This window comes from Bufo bufo, chromosome 5 (assembly GCF_905171765.1).
Source record: "Bufo bufo chromosome 5, aBufBuf1.1, whole genome shotgun sequence".
In the NCBI taxonomy this organism is placed as follows: domain Eukaryota; kingdom Metazoa; phylum Chordata; class Amphibia; order Anura; family Bufonidae; genus Bufo; species Bufo bufo.
The window spans coordinates 45872088-45893249 of NC_053393.1; the positions used below are offsets into that span (position 1 = coordinate 45872088).

The 21162-nt window shown below is 39.8% G+C and overlaps 1 protein-coding gene across 1 annotated transcript in view; it reads left to right on the forward strand.

The window, feature by feature from the left end:
* HAS2 (hyaluronan synthase 2) overlaps positions 1 to 18928 on the forward strand; it is an 18980-nt gene extending 52 nt beyond the window's left edge. The window contains exons 1-4 of the mRNA XM_040433345.1: positions 1 to 406; positions 11234 to 11860; positions 15553 to 15654; positions 17301 to 18928. The exon at positions 1 to 406 is cut by the window's left edge and continues 52 nt beyond it. Of these exons, the coding sequence (XP_040289279.1) occupies positions 11234 to 11860; positions 15553 to 15654; positions 17301 to 18230 (1659 nt within the window). The 5' untranslated portion in view covers positions 1 to 406 and the 3' untranslated portion in view covers positions 18231 to 18928. The remainder of the gene's footprint in view (positions 407 to 11233; positions 11861 to 15552; positions 15655 to 17300) is intronic.
* Positions 18929 to 21162: the final 2234 nt, after the last annotated feature.

Consider the following 21162-nt stretch of genomic DNA (forward strand, 5'->3'; position numbering starts at 1 on the left):
AAACGTCAAAAGAAGGTCTGGAAAAGATTACAAGGAGACATTGGCTTTAAAGAGGACTCCAGAGTGGTGTGTGAGCTCCACACTGATGGTACAGCACATCTGGATTGCCCACTTACATGTGCACTGCCAGGCTCCCTGTCTACCAGCAATGACAAAGAAAAGGCTCCTTTAAGACAATTATTTTCTACTTAGTCTAGATAGATTTTTTTATTTTATTTTTACAGAAATTGGACATCTCTATTTTAAAAAAAAAAATTTTTTACCACTTACTTGCTTGAAGTGGTAAGTAAGCCTTTGCCGTATTACTGCCTCAACCAAAGCTGATCTTTTTTTAACATTACCTCAGATTTGGGACACTGAAGACCACCCATCAGACTGCAGCTCCTGGGACCCTGGGTTTCTCAAGGTAAAACTTAAAAAAAAAACAAGTCCTGCAAACTTTTTCTTTTCTAGTTTCTAAAGAGGTTCAGAATGAATGGCTGATGTGTTACCACCAGTCTTGGGATGTCCTGCCCAGGGTTGTCAGGACATGCTGAGAGTTGTAGTGTTTTATAGAGATGCAGGTGATAGTGTTACAATGTATCCGCTGTATTTGTAAATAGACTGAAGTGATGCACATTGGAGAGGTGCGCTGATAGAATGTATCCATTCATTTCTCCTCTGTGTCTTTCCTTAGGACTGGGAAGTTGGAGAAGACGAGGGGGGGGGGGGCACTTATAGCCTGCAGGGATAGAGGAGTACGTGCCAGGGTCTTGTCTAAGCATGGGGGGTGTCAAATCCAAACCTCAGAGGCAATGACAAAAGGGTTTAGGGTGATGTGACACAGACACCTCTATTATAATGAATTGTAAATGCAGGGTGGGCTTTTGGCAGGCAGGGGGGTCTCTGTATTGGCAGCGGTGACTTCACACCTCACCAGCTCAGCATTTCAATGAAAGAAGTCAAGGCTGCTAAAGCTTCTGCCGAGATACTCAAGGTAGGGTTGGCTAATGCCTACATGGACATAGATTGTATCAAGCATCTTCTGCACACAGTTCCTTCTCAAGGTTCTCCTGGCTTTAGTTGTTAGGCACCACATGGTGGGAGATGTGGAAACATCTACTCAAGGAGATACTGTATCAAGGGAGGATGGACTGTAGAATACATGCATAGAAAATGTGTCATGCAAGCTGTAAGTGAGGAATACAATGTATCAAACGTTTTATAAGCTGTTGGATACATCCCAGGATACAATGTATCAAGCATTTATAAGCTGTAGTATAATACAATGTGTCAAGCATTTCTAAGCTGTAGGATACAATGTGTCAAACATTTATAAGCTGTTGTATCTATCCTAGGATACATTGTACAGTTTAGAAGCTGCTGTATCAAGGATGCATGAGCTATGTAGTACTTGCTAGGATACATTGTACAAGCTTGCATGCCTTGTAGGGTATACCCTAGGAAGCATTGTATCAAGGATGCTTGGACTATTGGATACATCTTTGAATACATTGTATGAGATGCTGGTTTCCTGGGGTAATTTGTATCAAGGATGCAGAGGTAATTGAATGCATCCTATGAACCTATGCATTGTATCCAGGGGGCATGAACTGCCCAATACCTCCTTGCACCCTTTGAATGCAGTATATCATTAATCACAAGAAGAAGGCTGTCTGTTGCAGTTCCTTGTCACGGTCTGTATCCTCATGTATAACATGGCCTGGAAGGTTGGCTGAGACAGATTTCATCCTGCATGCTAGACTTCTGCAGATCCCAGCCATGCTCTGAAATGTAGCAGATGTTGTACCTCCTTAATTCAAGACTATTTCATGTTGGCCAGGGTGAGGTTACTGGCAGGTACTCAACATCTTAGATAGCCACGCTGTATTATAAAACCACATGGATGATCCCTCCCTGCTTGGGCTCAGAACCAGAACTGTGTTGGAAGCAACAGTATTTAGGATATTACAGTCTATGGGAAAAGCAAGGTCATGAATAGACAAGCCCATGGACTGACAAGTCATACAATGTGATTGCCCTGGATGTCACTGTGTGTGTCACCTGAGGCAGTCTGCAAGTACATTGGGTTGTATGGAGCAAGCAGTAGGCTTCTTGCTGTTTGCTCAGCTCAGCGGTGAGTTGGGCCATTTAATCCTGAAATTCTCTCTACACAGAGCCCAGTGTATGAGACTTGGCTCAGCTCCTGCCTTGCAAGCAATGAAGTTGCCTCTTGTACTCCCTGATCCGTGAGATCCATGTGGGGGGAATACCTTTGACGTCAGGGGGGTGTAGACTCCCCTTAGTGACGCAGTGGTCTTCCTTCTTGGGATTGGATGGATGGCTCTAGGCTGGGGTTCCCTGGACTTTATAGGTTACAGCTGAAGGGAGAGATAACAGAGGGGCCTGGAGAGTTTTACTCTAGTGGTGACAGCTCAGAGATTGCAGGGCCTTCATCCTGGGGATGGTAGGACATTGGGGGGAAGCTCTTATCTGGGCAGATAGATTCCATTAGGCATTGTGGGGCCTTTTTCTAGATTAGAAGGCGTCACAACCACCTCTTCTGTTATCTGCCACTTAGCTATGAATAGAACTTGTCTGGCTTAAATCCTTCTATAGTCTTCTAGCAAGAAGAATAGTGATGTAGTATCTATGGACCATGGAAGCAACAGTAGTACGGCCATTGTGAACAGGTTTCCTATCTATCTATCTATCTATCTATCTATCTATCTATCTATCTATCTCCTATCTATCTATCTATCTATCTATCTATCTCCTATCTATCTATCTATCTATCTGTCTGTCTATCTTTCTACATTATCTATATATCTACATTATCTATCTATCTATCTATCTATCTATCTATCTATCTATCTATCTGTCTGTCTATCTTTCTACATTATCTATATATCTATATATCTACATTATTTATCTATCTATCTATCCGCCATGGTACACCCTTAGGCCTCTTTCACATGTTAGTGATTCATGGAAGTGTGCTGTCCGTGATTGACTGACTTCGCTAGGATATTCCCCCATTGTCTGAGATGGGAAAACCACTTTAATGTCTGCATTCACACATTAGTTGTTATCCACAGATCCACGGAAGCATGCGCTATTTTGTTTGTAATAGTCTATGGGTCTATGAGAACCATGGTCACAACAAGGATGACGTAGTTATAGTATACAGTTAGTGGCCCTTAGGTTTTGTACAAATGATTGTACAATTGCCAAACCACAGTATCCAGCAAACTCCCCTAGTGGTCATTTAGAAAATTACAATTTCGGGGTAGTCTGTTTCCATCCAGGGGGAGTATCTAGTAGCTTATTATTTTTATTTCAGTTTTTGTATATATACAGTGATGGTCAGTTTGCAGTGTTCACCAGCGAACACATGCGGGCTGCCATCTTGACTCACCCGTCCGGCGATGCACAGGTAAGCCCTTACCCGTGCCTGTGCCGGGAGCCGGTCTGATATCAAATGCGGTCACTGGGAGCAGGCAGTTCGCTGGCGAACACTGCGAACTGACCATCACTGTATATATATATTTTTTATTTTGGAAAAGGAAATGTTCTACATTTTGCGGCAATGTAAAACTTATTACACCGCCCGCAATGAGATTTTCAATATTTTTCCCATGCAACCAAGTCTCATCATTATTTTGTTATATATGACATCTTATGAATCCAGACGTGGACAAGAAAAACAGAAGAATGTGTCAACTCAATGTGTTATCTGTATTATAAATATGAATCTATAAATATGGGTGTAACATGGCTGAGTTTGTTGGTAAAGCAGAGTTGGGTTTGTCATGCAGAGCAACTCATAGTAATGTATCTGCCAGAAGCTGAGTGCTGGAATACTATGTAGTAGACAGCTGTACCATGTGTAACACGTTTCCCACATTAACCATTCTAGTACTGGCGCTACTTTTTGGGGTTTTCCACCAGGAAATATCTCAGCAAGTGATGACAGCTTTACATGCCAGCCATATCCAACAATGAAACATGTGTTTGAGCAGTTGATGAGTGAGAGAGCATATGGCCAACAAAGGCCAACACCTCTCGACTGTCACGTCCTCCTCATCGCCTCCTTGACCTGGGAAAGACTTTTACTTGTCAATTGAGGTCTTTAGCGATTGTTTCACAGCAAGCAGTTGGAATCGATGCATTTGTATGGTCAAAGGGAAATAGCCAGGCCAGATATCAGGGTGCTTGCCCCTCATCGTTATGGAGTAGGATTTTGGCTTGCTGGGTGCAATTTCTTAGTTTGGATGGAAATATATTGGCCTGGCTATTTTCCCTTGTCATCTCCTGAAGCTTGTTAAAAAGTCGGATTGTGATTAAGGGGCCACTTCCACAAGGTGCTAGTGAGATGTTTCTCTTTTCTCTTGAGCGTATTGTTTTCCCATGGAGCATTTTCATGGAGTGCTTCCAGTAAGCCTCCACTCAGGGCTGGTCTCCTTATGGAGAGCCAGTACCCTGCCTAAGCAAGTATGGTCAATAGAAAAGGTGCAGTGGACAATTCTCATAAGAGAACCAAATATCAGCAACCTACAATAGGGCTATTAATATAATACTCAAGACATGGTGTCATATATAGTAGAACGAAGAAGAGCCTTAGACTGGTCACACATCAGCACACATCTAATGAAAAATGATGGTCATTGAAGTACTTACCTTTTGTAATATACTTAGGATCACCCATGACTTCTTCTCATTCTTTTTCATTTTCTCTATTCAACTCAACCTATTTAGTTATATTTTTGCTAGTTTCTAAGGGCCAGTTATTTCTTATTTCTTTCTATAGTCTTCATTTTCCTTATTCAACTCAACCTTGGAACGCCCATGCATGAACAAGTTGTCCAAAGTTTTGTCTCATTGACTTGCATCGTAACAGAATGATTGGACACCACAAATGTCAGAGGCATAGACCTTGGTAGACCATGTAGAAGGACCTTAAATGAGGAATCAATTGTGACTTTAAATACAGGCATTGACATGTTCAGAATAGCTAGTTCTATTTTTGCTCATCTCTATTGGGCAGTTCCTTTTCTCTCCCAGACCTTTCAGTTTTAATCCTAATTCCATAATGCCTGGCCTCTCTAACACTTGGCAGGAGGCAAATTAACTTTGGGACCACTGCAGACATGATATAATTTTCCACAGCGAGATTGTGTATGTATCCAGCCACACAGGCTCTGGTGGGTAATCAAGTTAGTTCTACATTTTTTATATTAATCCATCCCTTCCTATTCATTTTATGTGCTTACGCTCTACAAGGATTATCACTTTACTTCTTTCACTCAAAACAGTATAGAATTGTTTCAAGCTTTTTGGCTTTCCATGTACACATGTATGTGGTTAGAAGTCTGTTAGAACACAAGATTTAAATATTTTATGGGTATGGATAAAAAAGTTGGAGCTCCTTGATGTACATATAAAAAAGCTCTGCCCATGTGTCTCATCCTAATACCACTGATCTGGAACAGTAGGGGCCTCCAAGCATGTGTTATCCCACTTAATCCATGCTTTATAGAAGAGATGTAACCCTCAGCTTGGTTTCCTCTTCCTTGATTACTCATTGAGTTAAAACATGGGCCAGTCTTGGGCTCATCTCTATTTGGACCCAAGAGCATCTATAAGGGCTGCCTCTATGAAATAAATGCCCTTGATATGCTTTGATTTTTGTCAATCTGAGTCAGGCCCATCTCTCCTTGGACCCAAGAGCATCTTCAAGGGTTGCCTGTATAAGATGAACGCCCTTGAGATGCTCTAAATTTTAGGTCTTCATGTAGTATAGGTAGCCCTTTAGTGGGAGGACAGAATATTCTTGAGACTCTTAGTCTTCATTGTATCAGACTAAAGGAAACCTGCACATAGACATGTAATGCCAATTAAACGTTTTTATGTAGTCCCAAACCGACTGCAGGTTTTGATGTCTCACCTACAGAAAAGGTCCATTAGAATGTTTTTTTTTACAGTGATGACTTGGATTTACTTCACATAAATGAATAAAAGTTAAATGCTCGAGCTATACATTTTACAAGTTTATGCTTCACAAGGTTGGTGGCAACATTAGTTCTGTAGTGTTTTTCCATAATCATCCTACTGGTGTCTGGTCATTAGTACAGGCATGAGGTAATGGTCTGAGCCCCGTCAACTTTTTCTTTGATTTAGGTAAATATTACACCTTAATTACAGCTCCCTTAGGGGTTGTAACCTAGCTTTCATAGCAAAATATCTAATCATATGTATTATGAGACACGTGTGCTCCTCAGGAACCTGACATCCACCCTTGGAATGTTAGTGATGACCATATATGAGTAAAAATTATATTACAAATGGCTTGATAAAATCGGTATCAACTTGATGACCATAAATCATGCACCTTATGGAGCTAGATAATAATTTAGGATAAGCACCTATATTATGCAAAGTTCATTAAGACCTCTTTTACATGTCCATGTCCGTGATGACTTCTGTGTCAAGATAGTCAGTGGTTTATCCGTGAAGATGTCCGTGAAGGATCTTTGTTTGGTCCATGTGTCCATTTTTTGCCCACCGTGAGTCATCTGTATTCCACAAACACTAACAGAACACGGATGCCATCTGTGTTGTGTTGGTGGTTTTCACAGACCCATAGACTTCAACGGGCTTGTTTGGTCCACAGTATGGACCTAAGTAATTCATCTCGTCTCCATTTTTCCACTGGCCCACATTCAGTGGAAAATCATAAAAACATTAAAGTCAATGGGTATGGAGAACATGGACAGCACACATTTATGATTCACTGACGTTTTAAACAGGCCTCAGTTGTATGAGATAGAAAAAACATGGCTTACTTCTTCCAAAAACAGTACCCTACCTGTCAATGTCTTGTCTGGTCTTGCAACACAAGACCACTGAGGTGAATGAGGCTGAGCTGCAATATCACACACAACCTGTGATCCACTATGGCGCTGTTTTGGAAGAAAGCAGCCATATTTTTCTAATTATGTGCAACCCTTTACATTTCATCTAACAGTATAATACCTATGGAGACAAGCGAACCTAGTTTATTCTGCTGTGCTCTAATTTCACACAAATGCGGTCTGACTAGAGACTGTGTTCCATAACATTGCATGCCCCGGCCCCTGATGTTAATTACATTATATTAGCATGTGGCACACCAGAACCTTTGATGGATGACCCTGCCCAGTGTTAATGTTTACTATAACCATACCTTTGATATACACTGGGCACTTCCCATAACAGGGGCTGGTCTCGTTGCTCCCCTGTCCTTTTTCCCAGGATTGGAGTTTGTCCTGAAAGGCGATTTTTGTGATATTCTATGAAAGTACAGGCACTTTTTTGTGGGAAAAAAAAAACCTGCTACTTGAGGTAAATTCATCACATTCCAGTAACACAGTGAGGCCTTTAAATATCCTGGCTTTCTGGCACCGAACAAGTCATATGTGTATGGTTCCTTCTTCTCGGGAAGACTTCTGTAATGTACTGTGCAGAGCTGCTGCAACATATTGCTACTAAACAACTCCACCAAAGAGCAAAAAACTCAGCTTGTGCTCCGTCCTACAAGCCAACCTGTCTCAAAAAGTTTGATGGCGCTTTTGAGTGTCTTTGGGAGCTTTAGGAATGTCTTCTGCCTGAAAAATAATAGTGATGGAGATGCCACTATTTCTGAACTGAGGTCCTCAACGCTCTACCTATAGACGTCACCCACATGGAGCATCATGTGGCAAGGAGTCATGGTGATATCAGAATGTCTTATTTGTCTACAACTTCAAACTTTAAAGGGTTATTCCCATTTGGGACATTGATGGCACATTGCTAGGCTGTGCCATCAATGTCAGATAGGTGTAGGTCTCACCTCTGGTACCCACTCCTATTTCCAGAACAGACCCCCCAGAGTGAAGGTGAGTGTACCGTGCAAGCACAGCCACCCTCCATTCACCTCTATGGGAGTTCTGAAAATAGCCGAGTGCTCAGATATATCTCCAAAATTGGAGTTTTTGACCCTGCTCCATGGCCAGATATGTCTTAGATAGGAAAACATCTTTGCTATGTGTGATCCCAACACGTTTTGGAAGATTGTCAATATGCCCCTATAGAATAAGATCTTTGGCCAATGTCATTAAAATTGGCATGCTTGGCCAACATGAACCTAATGACTAAAGGCAGTTTAAGACATCAAAAAGTTGACAGATATGACATTGTAATATCCCCATGAGTTGCGCCACAAAATCCCTTTTTATTTTATCATCTCTAATAATTTTTTCACCAAGGAGATAGGTGACTGCCAGATGTGTCTTAAGGTGGCTGTACACTTAAGAAATGCTTGTTTGGTCAGAGAGCTACCCCCCCCCACACACGCATTTTTACTTGGCTCGGTTAGGTGTAAATGGGGAAAGAGTATTAAGCCACTGTAAGATACCTCTCTGGAGGCGACTTATCACGAAAATGTGGTGCATGTTGACATCCAACTGTCTAATTCTTCTTCCCAACATCTTCTGTCAGTTGAAAGTCAGGACACCCCTATACATATTAGACCATTGGCCAGTCTCACCAAATTGTCGGGTTTGTCTGACCTTAATCTAATACGTAGGACGGTGGACCACCTTAACGCCCTGACATTAATATTGGCTCATGTATATAGAGAGGTCAGAAGAGATAGCAACCATTTGAGCCGTGGAGGAGAAATATCAAACATCTTAGAACATTTCCATGAAGTTTTTAGGCCCTTATTCTTCTACGGTTTGCGCAAAAGAAAATTAACTTACGTCTGAAGCTTTAATTTTAGTAACACAAATATGCAGCAAAATTTAATACTGGACAAACTTTAATTCAGGAAAATCTTGAATTCTTCCGTTATGGCTGCAGGACTAGTTATTAAATATACACTGACGTTTTTCTCTTCCTGCATTCAAACGACTTCAGCATGTGCTTTGAGCTGGAAAAAAGCGTCTTAACTCAAGGCTAATCCTACAATGGACATTGTAACCCTGGAGTCGACCTGCGTCTAAGTAATGTTTGGGCTGGTTCTAGCTGTACAGGAAAAGCAGAATTTGCAGTTGCATGATGTAACAGGGTGGTGTTCCAAAATCTGGCTGAAGCCAAGAGATGATGTGAGACGAGAGAAATCAGAGCATGCTCAGCTGGCTGATAAAATACAAAGGGAAGAAAGGCCAGAGACAGCTTATCATACCGTTCCCAGGACCTCAATCTCTACCCACAAATAAAAACAAACTGCCACCTAAGCTCATAATCTGGGCTGTCTCGGGGGTTCTTGAGACTGATGGAAAGAATTACCTATAAGATCGGTGCAGTTAGATAAGTGCCTGTTCAGTCCTTCTACATAGAGGCTACACCCAATTTTAAAAACTATAATGGCTATTTTTTTAAAGCTAGAACATACATAAACAGGTTGTCTCATCTCAGACATTGATGGCATATTGCTAGGATATGCCATCAAGGTCAGATAGGTGCAGGTCCCACCTGTGGAACTCCCTCCTATCTCCAGAAGGAGGCACCCAAAGTGGAGAGCAGCCGTGTAGGCGATGCCACCCTCCATTCACTGCTATGGGAGTTCAAACAAGGTTCCCTCACAAACACCTTCACAGATGAACGACTGACCATCTTGTCATGGATGTCATAGTGGACATGTAAATGAGCCCTAATAGTGATAATCTGAAGATATGAAAACCTATTTTAGTTCTCCCAGTACTAAAGCTTTCTCCTCCTCAATAAAATACTGTAGCTATAGGCCTAAAGTCCTGTACACATATGAGAAAAGTCAACCAAAACCCCCAATTTTGGCAGGATTGAATGATTATCTTATCTGTATAGAAACGTCCCAAATCTTCCCAATAGATGATGTCGGTGGGAAGAAGGATGAGTCATGTTGAAATTTAACACTGATCCATTTGTTCTTCGGGATAATAAGTTGGCTCCAGAGATGTCTGATATCAACTTACTCCCTCTCCATATTCACAACACATGCACATACTAGGCTTGGCATGCAAGTGTATTAGGAAGAAGGGAAAATAATCTATCTAGGTTTGACAACATATATTGATGATGTATGACGTCCATAACAACAGATGAAAGCCTTTTATTGTCTTTGGTCATAGGTAGAAACCTGCCAAAAACCAGTGATGAGCGGCAGGGGCAATATTCGAACTTGCAATATTTTGCGAATATTTGGGCAAATATTCATCATATATTCGCGAATTTGAGAATTCGTGATCTCCAGTCATTATTTTCTTGATTGCTAAAATCGGAAAATTTGCAATAAAAATTGCGATATGAAAATTTGCGATCAACACTACTCCTGAAGTCAAAGATATTGCAGCCTTCTCATTGGCCCACAAGCAAGAAGCAGTGAGGGATCATGGGTACTGATGAAAAAAAATCTAGACTATTCACGATTACAAAGATATAGCACTATATTCTAGATATTCGGGAATTCTCGAAGTGCCAATATTTGCAATAAAAATTCACGACCAAAAACCTGATCTGACATGCTCTGACATGTTTTGGGCATTGGTCTGGTTTGGTCTTTGTTTTACGGGAATGAAAAAAACAACTAAGACATTTGCTATCACTGTCTTCACGAAAAGGAAATATAAGAAAGTTCTACCATCGTAAATGTGATATGAAAATCCCATGAATATAATCTTCAAACATTCACATGGTTGATAAATGTTGTGCCTCACCAATATGACCTTGGTCCACATGAGCATAGAGCTAGACATGTCAACTATTTGAAAGCTAGAACATGGATAAAGAGGTTGTCTCATCTCAGACATTGATTGCATATTGCTAAGATATGTCATCAAGGTCAGATCCAGAAGGAGGCCTCCATTGGTCTGCCAATCATGCCTCATCAATATGACCTAGCTACAAATGAGTATAGACTTAGACATATTGACTAATCATTCTTTGGACTGACTTTCAAATTTACTAGTGTATGTCTAACTGACATCCAAAGCTTTTCTGGTAGAAACATCTGCATGCAGTCTATGTATACTCAATAAGTTTATGATTACTAGAGTTGACGTTGATGTGTCTTTGTCTTATGTACTAATTTGAAGTACTCATTTACTTTTCGCAATTTTGGTTGATGTTAGAAGCCACCAAGTGTTGTCATACCTCTGTAGGGTGAGGGGTCAGCACGGTGACTTTCAGCATTCATATAGTTAAGAATAATTGGACATAATGTTCCATGTGTGATTGTATATTTTTCTCTTTTCAGATGCATTGTGAACGATTTATATGTATCCTTAGAATAATCGGAACTACCCTCTTCGGAGTGTCCCTCTTATTAGGAATTACAGCTGCTTATATTGTCGGGTATCAGTTTATCCAAACGGACAACTACTACTTTTCTTTTGGACTATATGGTGCCATATTAGCACTACATCTCCTCATCCAAAGCCTCTTTGCTTACCTAGAGCACAGAAAGATGAAGAGATCTCTTGAAACCCCTATAAAACTGAACAAATCAGTTGCCCTATGTATTGCTGCATATCAAGAGGACCCTGACTACTTACGAAAATGTTTACGGTCTGTGAAATGGTTGACCTATCCAGGAATGAAGGTCATCATGGTCATCGATGGTAACTCGGAAGATGACCTCTACATGATGGATATATTTAGCGAGATTATGGGGAGCGATCGAAGCGCCACTTACATCTGGAAAAATAACTTCCACGAAAAAGGTCCCGGGGAAACAGAAGAGTCGCACAAAGAGAGCAAACAACAAGTCACTCAGCTGGTTCTAAACAACAGATACACGTGTATCATGCAAAAGTGGGGAGGAAAACGTGAAGTTATGTACACTGCCTTCAAAGCTCTGGGCCTAAGCGTGGATTATGTGCAGGTAGGTAATAAGTTGCTGCATGTTCGCCAACAGAAATATGTCCTAAATAAAGGGCCCTTTGTACAATCCGTGTAGAGTGTTACAGGATATGCCAGGCTCTAAGTCGACACAGTGAACCATTCAAGCTGTTTAAGACACATCGAGCCCCATGAAAGTTGGTTTCCCCCTTGTACAAAGAGGCCGAGCAAACTGTAAAGTGAAATGAAAGTGGATAACGTCATCCTGAGAACCGACAGGGTGCCACCTTCCACCATAGTCCTTCCTCCCCCTCCCCTCCATGTGTTCCTAGAAAGCTATGACACTCCTAGAGGATTATGCATTCACTCACTTGCAATCAGAGTGAGCAAATCTAATATTCACCTGAAGAGGTTAAACTAATACTTACATAGGGGGCACTTTATTTTTTTTTATAGCCGGGTGGCAAGTAGGCTATGGATCTTATAAAGACATTACTGACATGAGCATAGGTGCTACAACAGCTGGTTGTAGTATTAGGTAATGGTGGGAAATACATATGGCAATAGAAGTGGTCTTCTAAATAACCCCCTATTACTGTTCATTAAAATATAACTAATATTAATATTAAAATATAAAAATTATAAAAAGTCACTGAAAAAATATACAAACCTTAAGGGTTCAAGTGAGTTTTGTTGGGCCCATCAAATATTAATTATTCTTAACAGATTTTTTTTATCAACATAATAAAAAAAATGAATAGGAATATTATTACCCTCTATTAAAAAAAGATAGAGGACAGGCCCTCAATATCTCTACAGTGAAGGGGCCTCACTAAAGAGGTGCAGAGATAACAGATACATCTAAGAGGGCCTAAAGACACACCTGCCACTGGACTTTAAATGGTACATTATAGAGGTGGGCTATGTATTTGACTCTGTGATGGAGTCCAGGGGCTTCAAGTTATACCTCTGCTATGAGACCTATGAATGCACGCAAAATTTCCCCAATGTATCAATCAATGGTTTTAAAGAAGTGAGCCTATCTTTGTCGGCAGTACATTCCTTATTTACAAGGGGATCCAATCAGCCAATGGCTCATTTTTCAGCTGCTTGGTGGGATCTTTAGATGGAAAGATGATCCGAAGAATGAATAGTCCTACGAATGTTCATTCCCAATCATGTGAAAGGGCCTAAAGGAGTCAGGACTGCTAGAAGGCTTGTTAGATATCTCAACTTAGCTCCACTTAACAACCATGAGGGCTCAACAAGGAGATGGACGTGTTTATACAATATTTTTAAGCCTTTAGATTGGAGGTGGTGTTAAAGCGACCCTGTGGTTAAAAAGAAAATCGCATTAACTGGGGAACAAACAAAACACTTGGCTGCATCGCTTCTAAGACTATCTGATGTATATTGTGCATTTGCTAGTTCAAGACACTTCCTGCTGCCCTTGGGCTGGCCAGTACTGCTCACATGGACAATGATGGCCAATCTAAGAGCAGGGCTGGGCAAATAGAAAGTTGTCTTGGACCACTAATGCACAGTGTACATCAGATAGTCTGAGAAGTGGTGAAGCCAACTTGGATGACAGAAGAGGAGCCTGAAAATTAACAGATCTAAAGCTAAAGTATTCTGTTAGTTCCCCAGTTAATGTGAATTTTTTTCTTGAGCCGAAGGGCCACTTATACTGGGGACAATTACACCCTTACATCATTACTAGAGAAAAAGAAAGTTATGGTAAAGCGATCTGTTCTAGTTAGCATTGAAATAGGTTAAAATATGATTTATTATTATTTTTTGTATTCACTATTTTTATATTTCGGCCACAAGCCTAAACCTCTAGCTCCAGTTATAGAAAATATACCAAAAATATTTTCCCACAGTTGAAACAAAGCTGTCCTTATATTTTACAAAAAAAAAGCACAAAGATGAAACACATGTCGAGAATGTTCTTCGGCGCTACATATGGCGTACACTTTTCCCTTTTTACTCCCCAGCACCTGAAGTTTGGCAGCATCTTGTAATGCAAGTTGAGGTCAAGTTGCTTTAACCCTATAAGCCCTAGACTGCGGAGCGTCTGTAGCCATGACGAGAACACAGCACTCTAGATCTTCTGGTTGTTGGCAAAGGTGAAACCCAAAATGATTTTCTCTTGAGAAAGTCGTCCGCCCCAAATCCCTCAGCCATATCACCTTCCAAATCCATTTGACTGTCTCATAGCTACGAGTCAGGCGGGTCCTCTTATCCCCTAGGATCCTGTTGTATAGGGAGGGTCTCCTTGCCCCAGCACATAGAGTACATCTGGTGAATTTTTTTTCAATGTTTGACGTTAAATATGTGAGTGTTCTAATCCCTAAACAGTCTAGTGGCATTTTTCCAGGAAAGCTAGGCTCTCGATGTAAGGCAGGTTTTATTCGATTATTCTTTTTATTTTCTGGCTCGGCATGAACAGTCGTGTAGGAGGGTTAAATTTAAGCAACAAATTCAGGTCTTATCCATTTAATGTAGAGAAAGGGATGTGCAAGGAGGTGTAACGTCTGGAATTATTTCTTTTGAGCCAAAGATGTATTTTTTAAAGCTCAGTTGAATGTCTTGATGCCTAATGACGCATCGGAAATTCAGAATGAAGCAACTTCGCAAATATTTTTGAGGAAAACACAACTTACCTATACAGAGTTGATGCAGACCAATGAGTTTCCCTGGGTTACACCAATTATAAACAGTTCCTATGTAGTGCCTCATCCATCTGCTCCGCTTCTACTGTGTATAAGTTAGCAAGATGATGGAGCGGAGAGAGCGAAGTAACATTTGACTGCAGGAACGGACCATATTTGTTTGTTCTCGGTAACCATGGAGACACATAGGTCTGCACAAGTGCTGAATACACAAAATTGCAGGAGATTGTTCATCACAAGTATTGCTTCATTAAGAAACCTAATTGATCTCAAAGGGTAGGACCTCTCAAAGGTCATCATGGTTGACCTGTGAATATGAATCTGAGTGGTAGAGGCATAACTTATTGCTTCTGGGTCTCAATGCAAGATTTTTAACATTAACCCTTTCCTGACGCAGCCATTTTCAATTTTTCTCAGTTTAGTTTTTGACTACCTGCCTTCCCGCAGCCATAACTTTTTTATTTTTACGTTTACATGAGTGCTAGTTATGTGCCTGCTGATTGGTTGAAAAAAAGCAACAATTTGAGTATTTTTTTATTTCTTGACTGCACATTTCTCCTCTGTCTTTGGTCGGGCCTGACTGAGTTTATTTAGATTTTACGACTCAATATTCTGTTCATTTCAGCCAAGCGCAGAACAGCTGCAAATATTCTATTTGCTGAGCAATGAGATGGCAATAAAAATGACACAATAAGAGCCTGTTGCTGAAAGCGGTGTCATCTCATCAGAGAAACGAGGCATAGAGACCCATGTTAGAGTTTGTGTTCCTCTTCCATTGCAACACGACAATACACAGCACCTGCGGTGTCCAAGTGGATGGGGATCGTGCTTCAGTTATACTTAACTCATGACAGCTTTATATGAGAGACAGAACCAAAAGCTTACAGCAAAAATTCCCAAAAAATTCCCAACCAAATCAGATAATTTAAATAAGACATAATAAAAAAATTCATAATGAAACAGAAAAAAAATGTAAATATAGTTTTAGATTTATAAATTACATTTTCTGTGTTTAACTTTCATATCCTGAATATTTACATTTTTAATATGTTTTTATTAGGTATGCGATTCGGATACAGTCCTTGACCCAGCTTCATCCGTTGAGATGGTTAAAGTATTGGAAGAAGACCACATGGTGGGAGGAGTAGGTGGAGATGTGCAGGTAAATTTAAATTGTGATAGTTATTATAATTTTTTTTACGTTGTCAGTTTATATACTAGTCAGTCATGTATTTGTATATACAGTGAATCCAAGTACATAGAACTGAGGCATATTTAGGATTCCCTTATTTTTCTGCCCTTGTCCTGTATCTAACTACCGTAACCAAGGCAAATCAGCTTCCTGGCAGGGGGGCTGAAGATGTATGGGCCCCAAGTTCTGGGGCAGAGGAGAGGTAAAAACAAGCCATATTTCCTGGGCCAGGGTGTATAGAGTTCTAAAGCAGCAAATTGAGTCTAACTACAGTTCTGCTTATGGTGACTTGCCACCCTTTGGTTATGTCCATGTATGCCGCAGGACAATATTCATAAAGATATTAAAAACATTCACTAAACGTTGGATTCCAGTTCAGTTTGATAGGGAAAATATATAGATATAGCCCAAGCAAAGAGCATAATTGCAAGTCTATGTTCAAAAGGGTCATCACTGACCACGATTTTGGCATAGAATCTGCAACGAAACCCAAAGACCATCAACCTCCAATGAGCGGCACATCTGCAGCAGAAATCCGAAGATCAGCTTTGGGATTTTTAACCATGGAAATACATGTCAAATTATTATTTGACAAGGGAACATAGTCGTAGGGGTGAAAATTTTTTAGTCTCACTCATTCCTCTATTGCCTGAAGGTGGCTCAAAGTTGGCAAAGGGGATGTGCTATGAATAGTAGATGATGATCCAGGGACCAATGTTTGCATCAGTGCCAGGCCCATTTTGCTTCTGGCTCAAGCAAATTCCAAGTTAAATTGGTCACATTACAATGATGCAAGTCTCAGCAGTCCTGTAGGGCTGTATGGATATTATATTGTATGTCTCCCAAACAAAAAGGTTGGCGGCTGTCTATTGCCAATAGAGATGTCTGATTGTAACCCTAGCCAGACTGTGTATAGCCTGTCATTTCCAGGAGCTCCTTGCTTGTTTTGGCTAGCACTATCCCTTTGAAAGCAATACTCCTTGTAGTCACTTGGATGACATGGGGTTTGCTGAAATTCTAATTTATGATTATCCTGAGGACTGGCAGGAAGTGCAGCCCAGCTAGACAAGCGGTTGTGCTTTTACAATTACAATAAAATATGACCAATGGAGGAGAAATACTTTAGATGTTCCTTTTGATGTTCTGCTCACTGGTCTATTGTTCCTTTGCCTCATACATATAATTTAGTCTGATGTCATTCTCAACCAGAGTCATTATTTCTGTATTAACTCTCATCCATGTATTTAGATAGGATACTGATGTATAATGCCTTTTTGTATTTTTAGATCTATATTAGTGTCATTTTCTAATTGTACCTTACGTCCATGTCAAACTCATACTTTTGAATCATGGGTGCAAGTTGAACAACTGTATGCAAAACTAGAAAATGAATCTTATGGGATTGCAAAACATGCATATGTTCCTCCAAAAACAGCATCATTTCAATAGGGATGAGCTGAAATACCACAGACATCCTGTTGACGGAAGTGGCACAGTTTTTGGAAGAAAGCAGCCATCTTTTTCTAACCTCAATCGCCTTATAAGGAGCTGAATAAAATGAAATACTTCTTATCAAATTTTCCTATAAACTAATAATTTGTATTTTCTCCACACAGATTTTGAATAAATATGACTCGTGGATCTCTTTTCTAAGTAGCGTGAGATACTGGATGGCCTTCAACATCGAGAGAGCCTGCCAATCCTACTTTGGTTGTGTCCAATGCATTAGTGGACCTCTTGGGATGTACAGAAACTCACTGCTGCATCAATTCATAGAAGATTGGTACAATCAAGAATTTTTGGGTTCCCAGTGTAGTTTTGGAGACGACAGGCATCTAACCAACAGAGTTTTGAGTCTTGGCTATGCAACTAAATACACAGCACGATCCAAATGCCTTACCGAAACCCCTATTGAGTATCTAAGGTGGCTTAATCAGCAAACACGTTGGAGCAAGTCCTACTTCCGTGAATGGTTATACAACTCCATGTGGTTCCACAAACACCATTTATGGATGACCTATGAAGCTGTGATCACCGGATTCTTCCCATTTTTTCTAATAGCCACTGTAATCCAGTTATTCTACCGAGGTCGCATATGGAACATCTTGCTCTTTTTGTTGACTGTGCAATTTGTTGGCCTCATCAAGTCTTCTTTTGCTAGCGCTCTACGGGGAAATATTGTTATGGTTTTTATGTCGCTCTATTCAGTGCTTTACATGTCTAGTTTACTACCTGCCAAGATGTTTGCCATTGCAACCATCAACAAAGCAGGTTGGGGCACATCGGGAAGAAAAACTGTTGTTGTTAACTTTATAGGATTGATTCCTATAACCGTTTGGTTTACAATCCTTTCTGGGGGTGTAATTTACACCATATGGAAGGAAACAAAAAAGCCATTTGCAGAATCTGAACAGACAGTTCTCATAATCGGTGCAATACTATACGCGTGCTACTGGGTGATGCTGTTGACTTTGTACGTGGCTCTAATCACAAAATGTGGCAGGAGGAAGAAGGAACAGCAATACAACTTGGGAATTGATGTATGATGATACTCAATTGCCTGTATGCAAACTTGTCGAAAGCCTTAAGAGACTATTTTTATTTGTCTAGGAGTATTACGGACATGAAATCATGTCTTTATGGGAATTGCAATACTGCTGCTGGGACTTGAACAAACACTAATTGTGGCTCATTTTCACGTATTCAATGCCAAATACTTTCAAGAAAATGAAACACAACTTTGAACCAGGGCTCTCCTCGTTTCGGGACAGGGCTATTTTTGTGCACTTTTTAAATTGTGCATTTGCCTGACAGTGTTATGTTCCATATACCTCACTGGTCATGCTTATGTCTGGGTGGTCAAGGTGGAAAGGAGTTGGAAAGCTTTTTAGGCCTCATACATGATAGGATCTTTTCTAATTTTTTCCTCTGGAAAAGTTCCTAGTAAGTGGGCCAGTCGGCTCTAGCAATACACTTCAACTTTATTTATAAACTTTTTAATTTTATTTTTAATTTTAGTGATGGCTCTTTGGTCATCAATTATAAATGCCAGGCGTGCTTTAAATAAAAGCATAATGGCTATGCTGTATTTTTATATTATTGTATTAATTATTGTGTTTTATTTGTATGCCAATGATTAAAGTTTTTACATATTTTATATTTTACATATCTGATAAATCATTTGGTTCTCTATTCTTTTTGAAATGTGTTTTTTTATTTTACTGATACTGGCCAAAATGTGAAACTTTATAACAGTTCATATTGTTCATCAAGAAAAGAATAAAATAATTATTTGTACTTTTATATCTCTTTGTATTCATGATGTTGACAGCGCCTATCAGTATCATTTCATCTGTTGGGAAAATTTTTGAAGGTTCAAATTTTTTAACTTGAAATTCATAAATTTGGAAGGAAATGACAATTCTTTTGGCCAATAAATTTGGTTGCATTTTTACAGTTTAGCAAATTGTATACAATTGGTTCATAATTGCCAAAAATAATGGACAGATTCTGTTCACATAATTTTTTTTCTCCTATGGTAATATCAGTAAAAAATGGTTGCATACGTTACCTAATTGTTTGCATGTATATTTTGTGGGTTCCTCTTGTATTGAAAGGTATGCTGAAGCATACCACCCAAAATTATGCCAAATTATGGTAAATTTCAGACCCATTATAGTCTATAGACACCTTCAGCAGATACATTGGAACATTTCCAGACATACTGTATATGGGATGAACATGACATCAACATTACACCTAATTTCACCTGTATTGACCATATACTGTCTAGTCTGACCCTGTTAGTAGGCCACCCCTGAAAATTGGACAGTGCCATTCTCCCTATGGTTATGTAATGGGCATACCCATAAGGCCCTATTTACCCAACAGAGGGCAAAAGAGTGCTCTGTTGGCATTAATAGGGCTTCCGGGCTTTAACATACTTTCTCTTATATAGAGGAATACTGTAAATGGAACACTATGGGAAAAGTATGGAACTGTTTGTCTGCATATGCAGTAAGGGGGGAACTAACTCTCCTTAGGGAGAGAGCACCTTAATCAGTGTGAGGAGACTTATAGGCCATACATGCTCCTCTGGAATTCTGGGAGGGAAGAAATGCAAATGAGCTCTTAACAAGCTTTGCCTCTAATGCCACCAGATGTAAGGCAGCTATCCTATAAGTCAATATTCAGCTCTTAAAATAAGCCTTAAAACATCACTTGGATATTAAATAAGCCAGCACCTCATCTGCAGACGTATGCAGTGACATGTCTGGGAGACCTGATAAATACCTCCGATGGAAGGCGAAACAAAATGTGATATTCTTACTTAAGCACAATTCAGTTTCAAAAACGTATGGGTGGAGACAAACACAGACAAAAAGAGTATTCCTGAGAAGAAATTAAATTAAAAGGAAAGTTAATCTAAATTTGAAAATAATCTGCAAAAGCAAAGTTGACAATACTACCGGTCAGAGATGGATGAATTCACCAGAGGTGATGAGACTAAGAACTTCCATAAAGCTATACAGAACAGTTACATGGTCTTGTTAGCTGTATTGTAAACTCTAGGTCTCCATGGCCTTTGTTGCAGCTGGGGCCCATTATTACCACGTCAATGTCTGGGTCTGTTGAAGATTTTTCTTTTTTTCTGGTTGGCCAGTTTGACCCTGGTATCAATACAGAGATGTTAGATTGGCTTGATGGGTCTTATAAAGATGATTTGTGGTATGATCAGGATTTGTAAAGGGGCATATCTCTGGTTCCCCAACATCAACACTGACTTTGTTTTTTTTATCTCCTCACTCATGCACCATGTTGATGGTGGTCAATTGGCCAAACTTCCAAAACTGTGATAGTTTGTAGACCTTCTAATTCTAATCCTAGTTCAAACCAAGTTTAAACTTCCTGAAAGGGTATACCCATAGATGGACATTTACAATAGTTCTTAGGACCTACCAGGTCATCAGTAGCATTTGAACATTACTTAACCCCTTAAGGACACAGCCCTATTTCACCTTAAGGACCAGGCCATTTTTTGCAAATCTGACCAGTGTCACTTTAACTGCTGATAACTTTAAAACGCTTTGACTTACCCAGGCCGTTCTGAGATAATTTTTTCGTCACATATTGTACTTCATGACACTGCTAAAATTGGGTCAAAAAAGTTATTTTTTTTGCATAAAAAAATACCATATTTACCAAAAATTTCAAAGTTTCAGTTTCTCTACTTCTGTAATACCCCCAAAAATTGTGATGACTTTACATTCCCCATATGTCTACTTCATGTTTGTAGCATTTTGGGAATGATATTTTATTTTTTGGGGATGTTACAAGTTTAGAAGCAAATTTTGAAATTTTTCAGAAATCTTCAAAATCCCACTTTTTATGGACCAGTTTAGGTTTGAAGTCACTTTGTGAGGCTTACATAATAGAAAACACCCCATTCTAGAAACCACACCCCTCAAGGTATTCAAA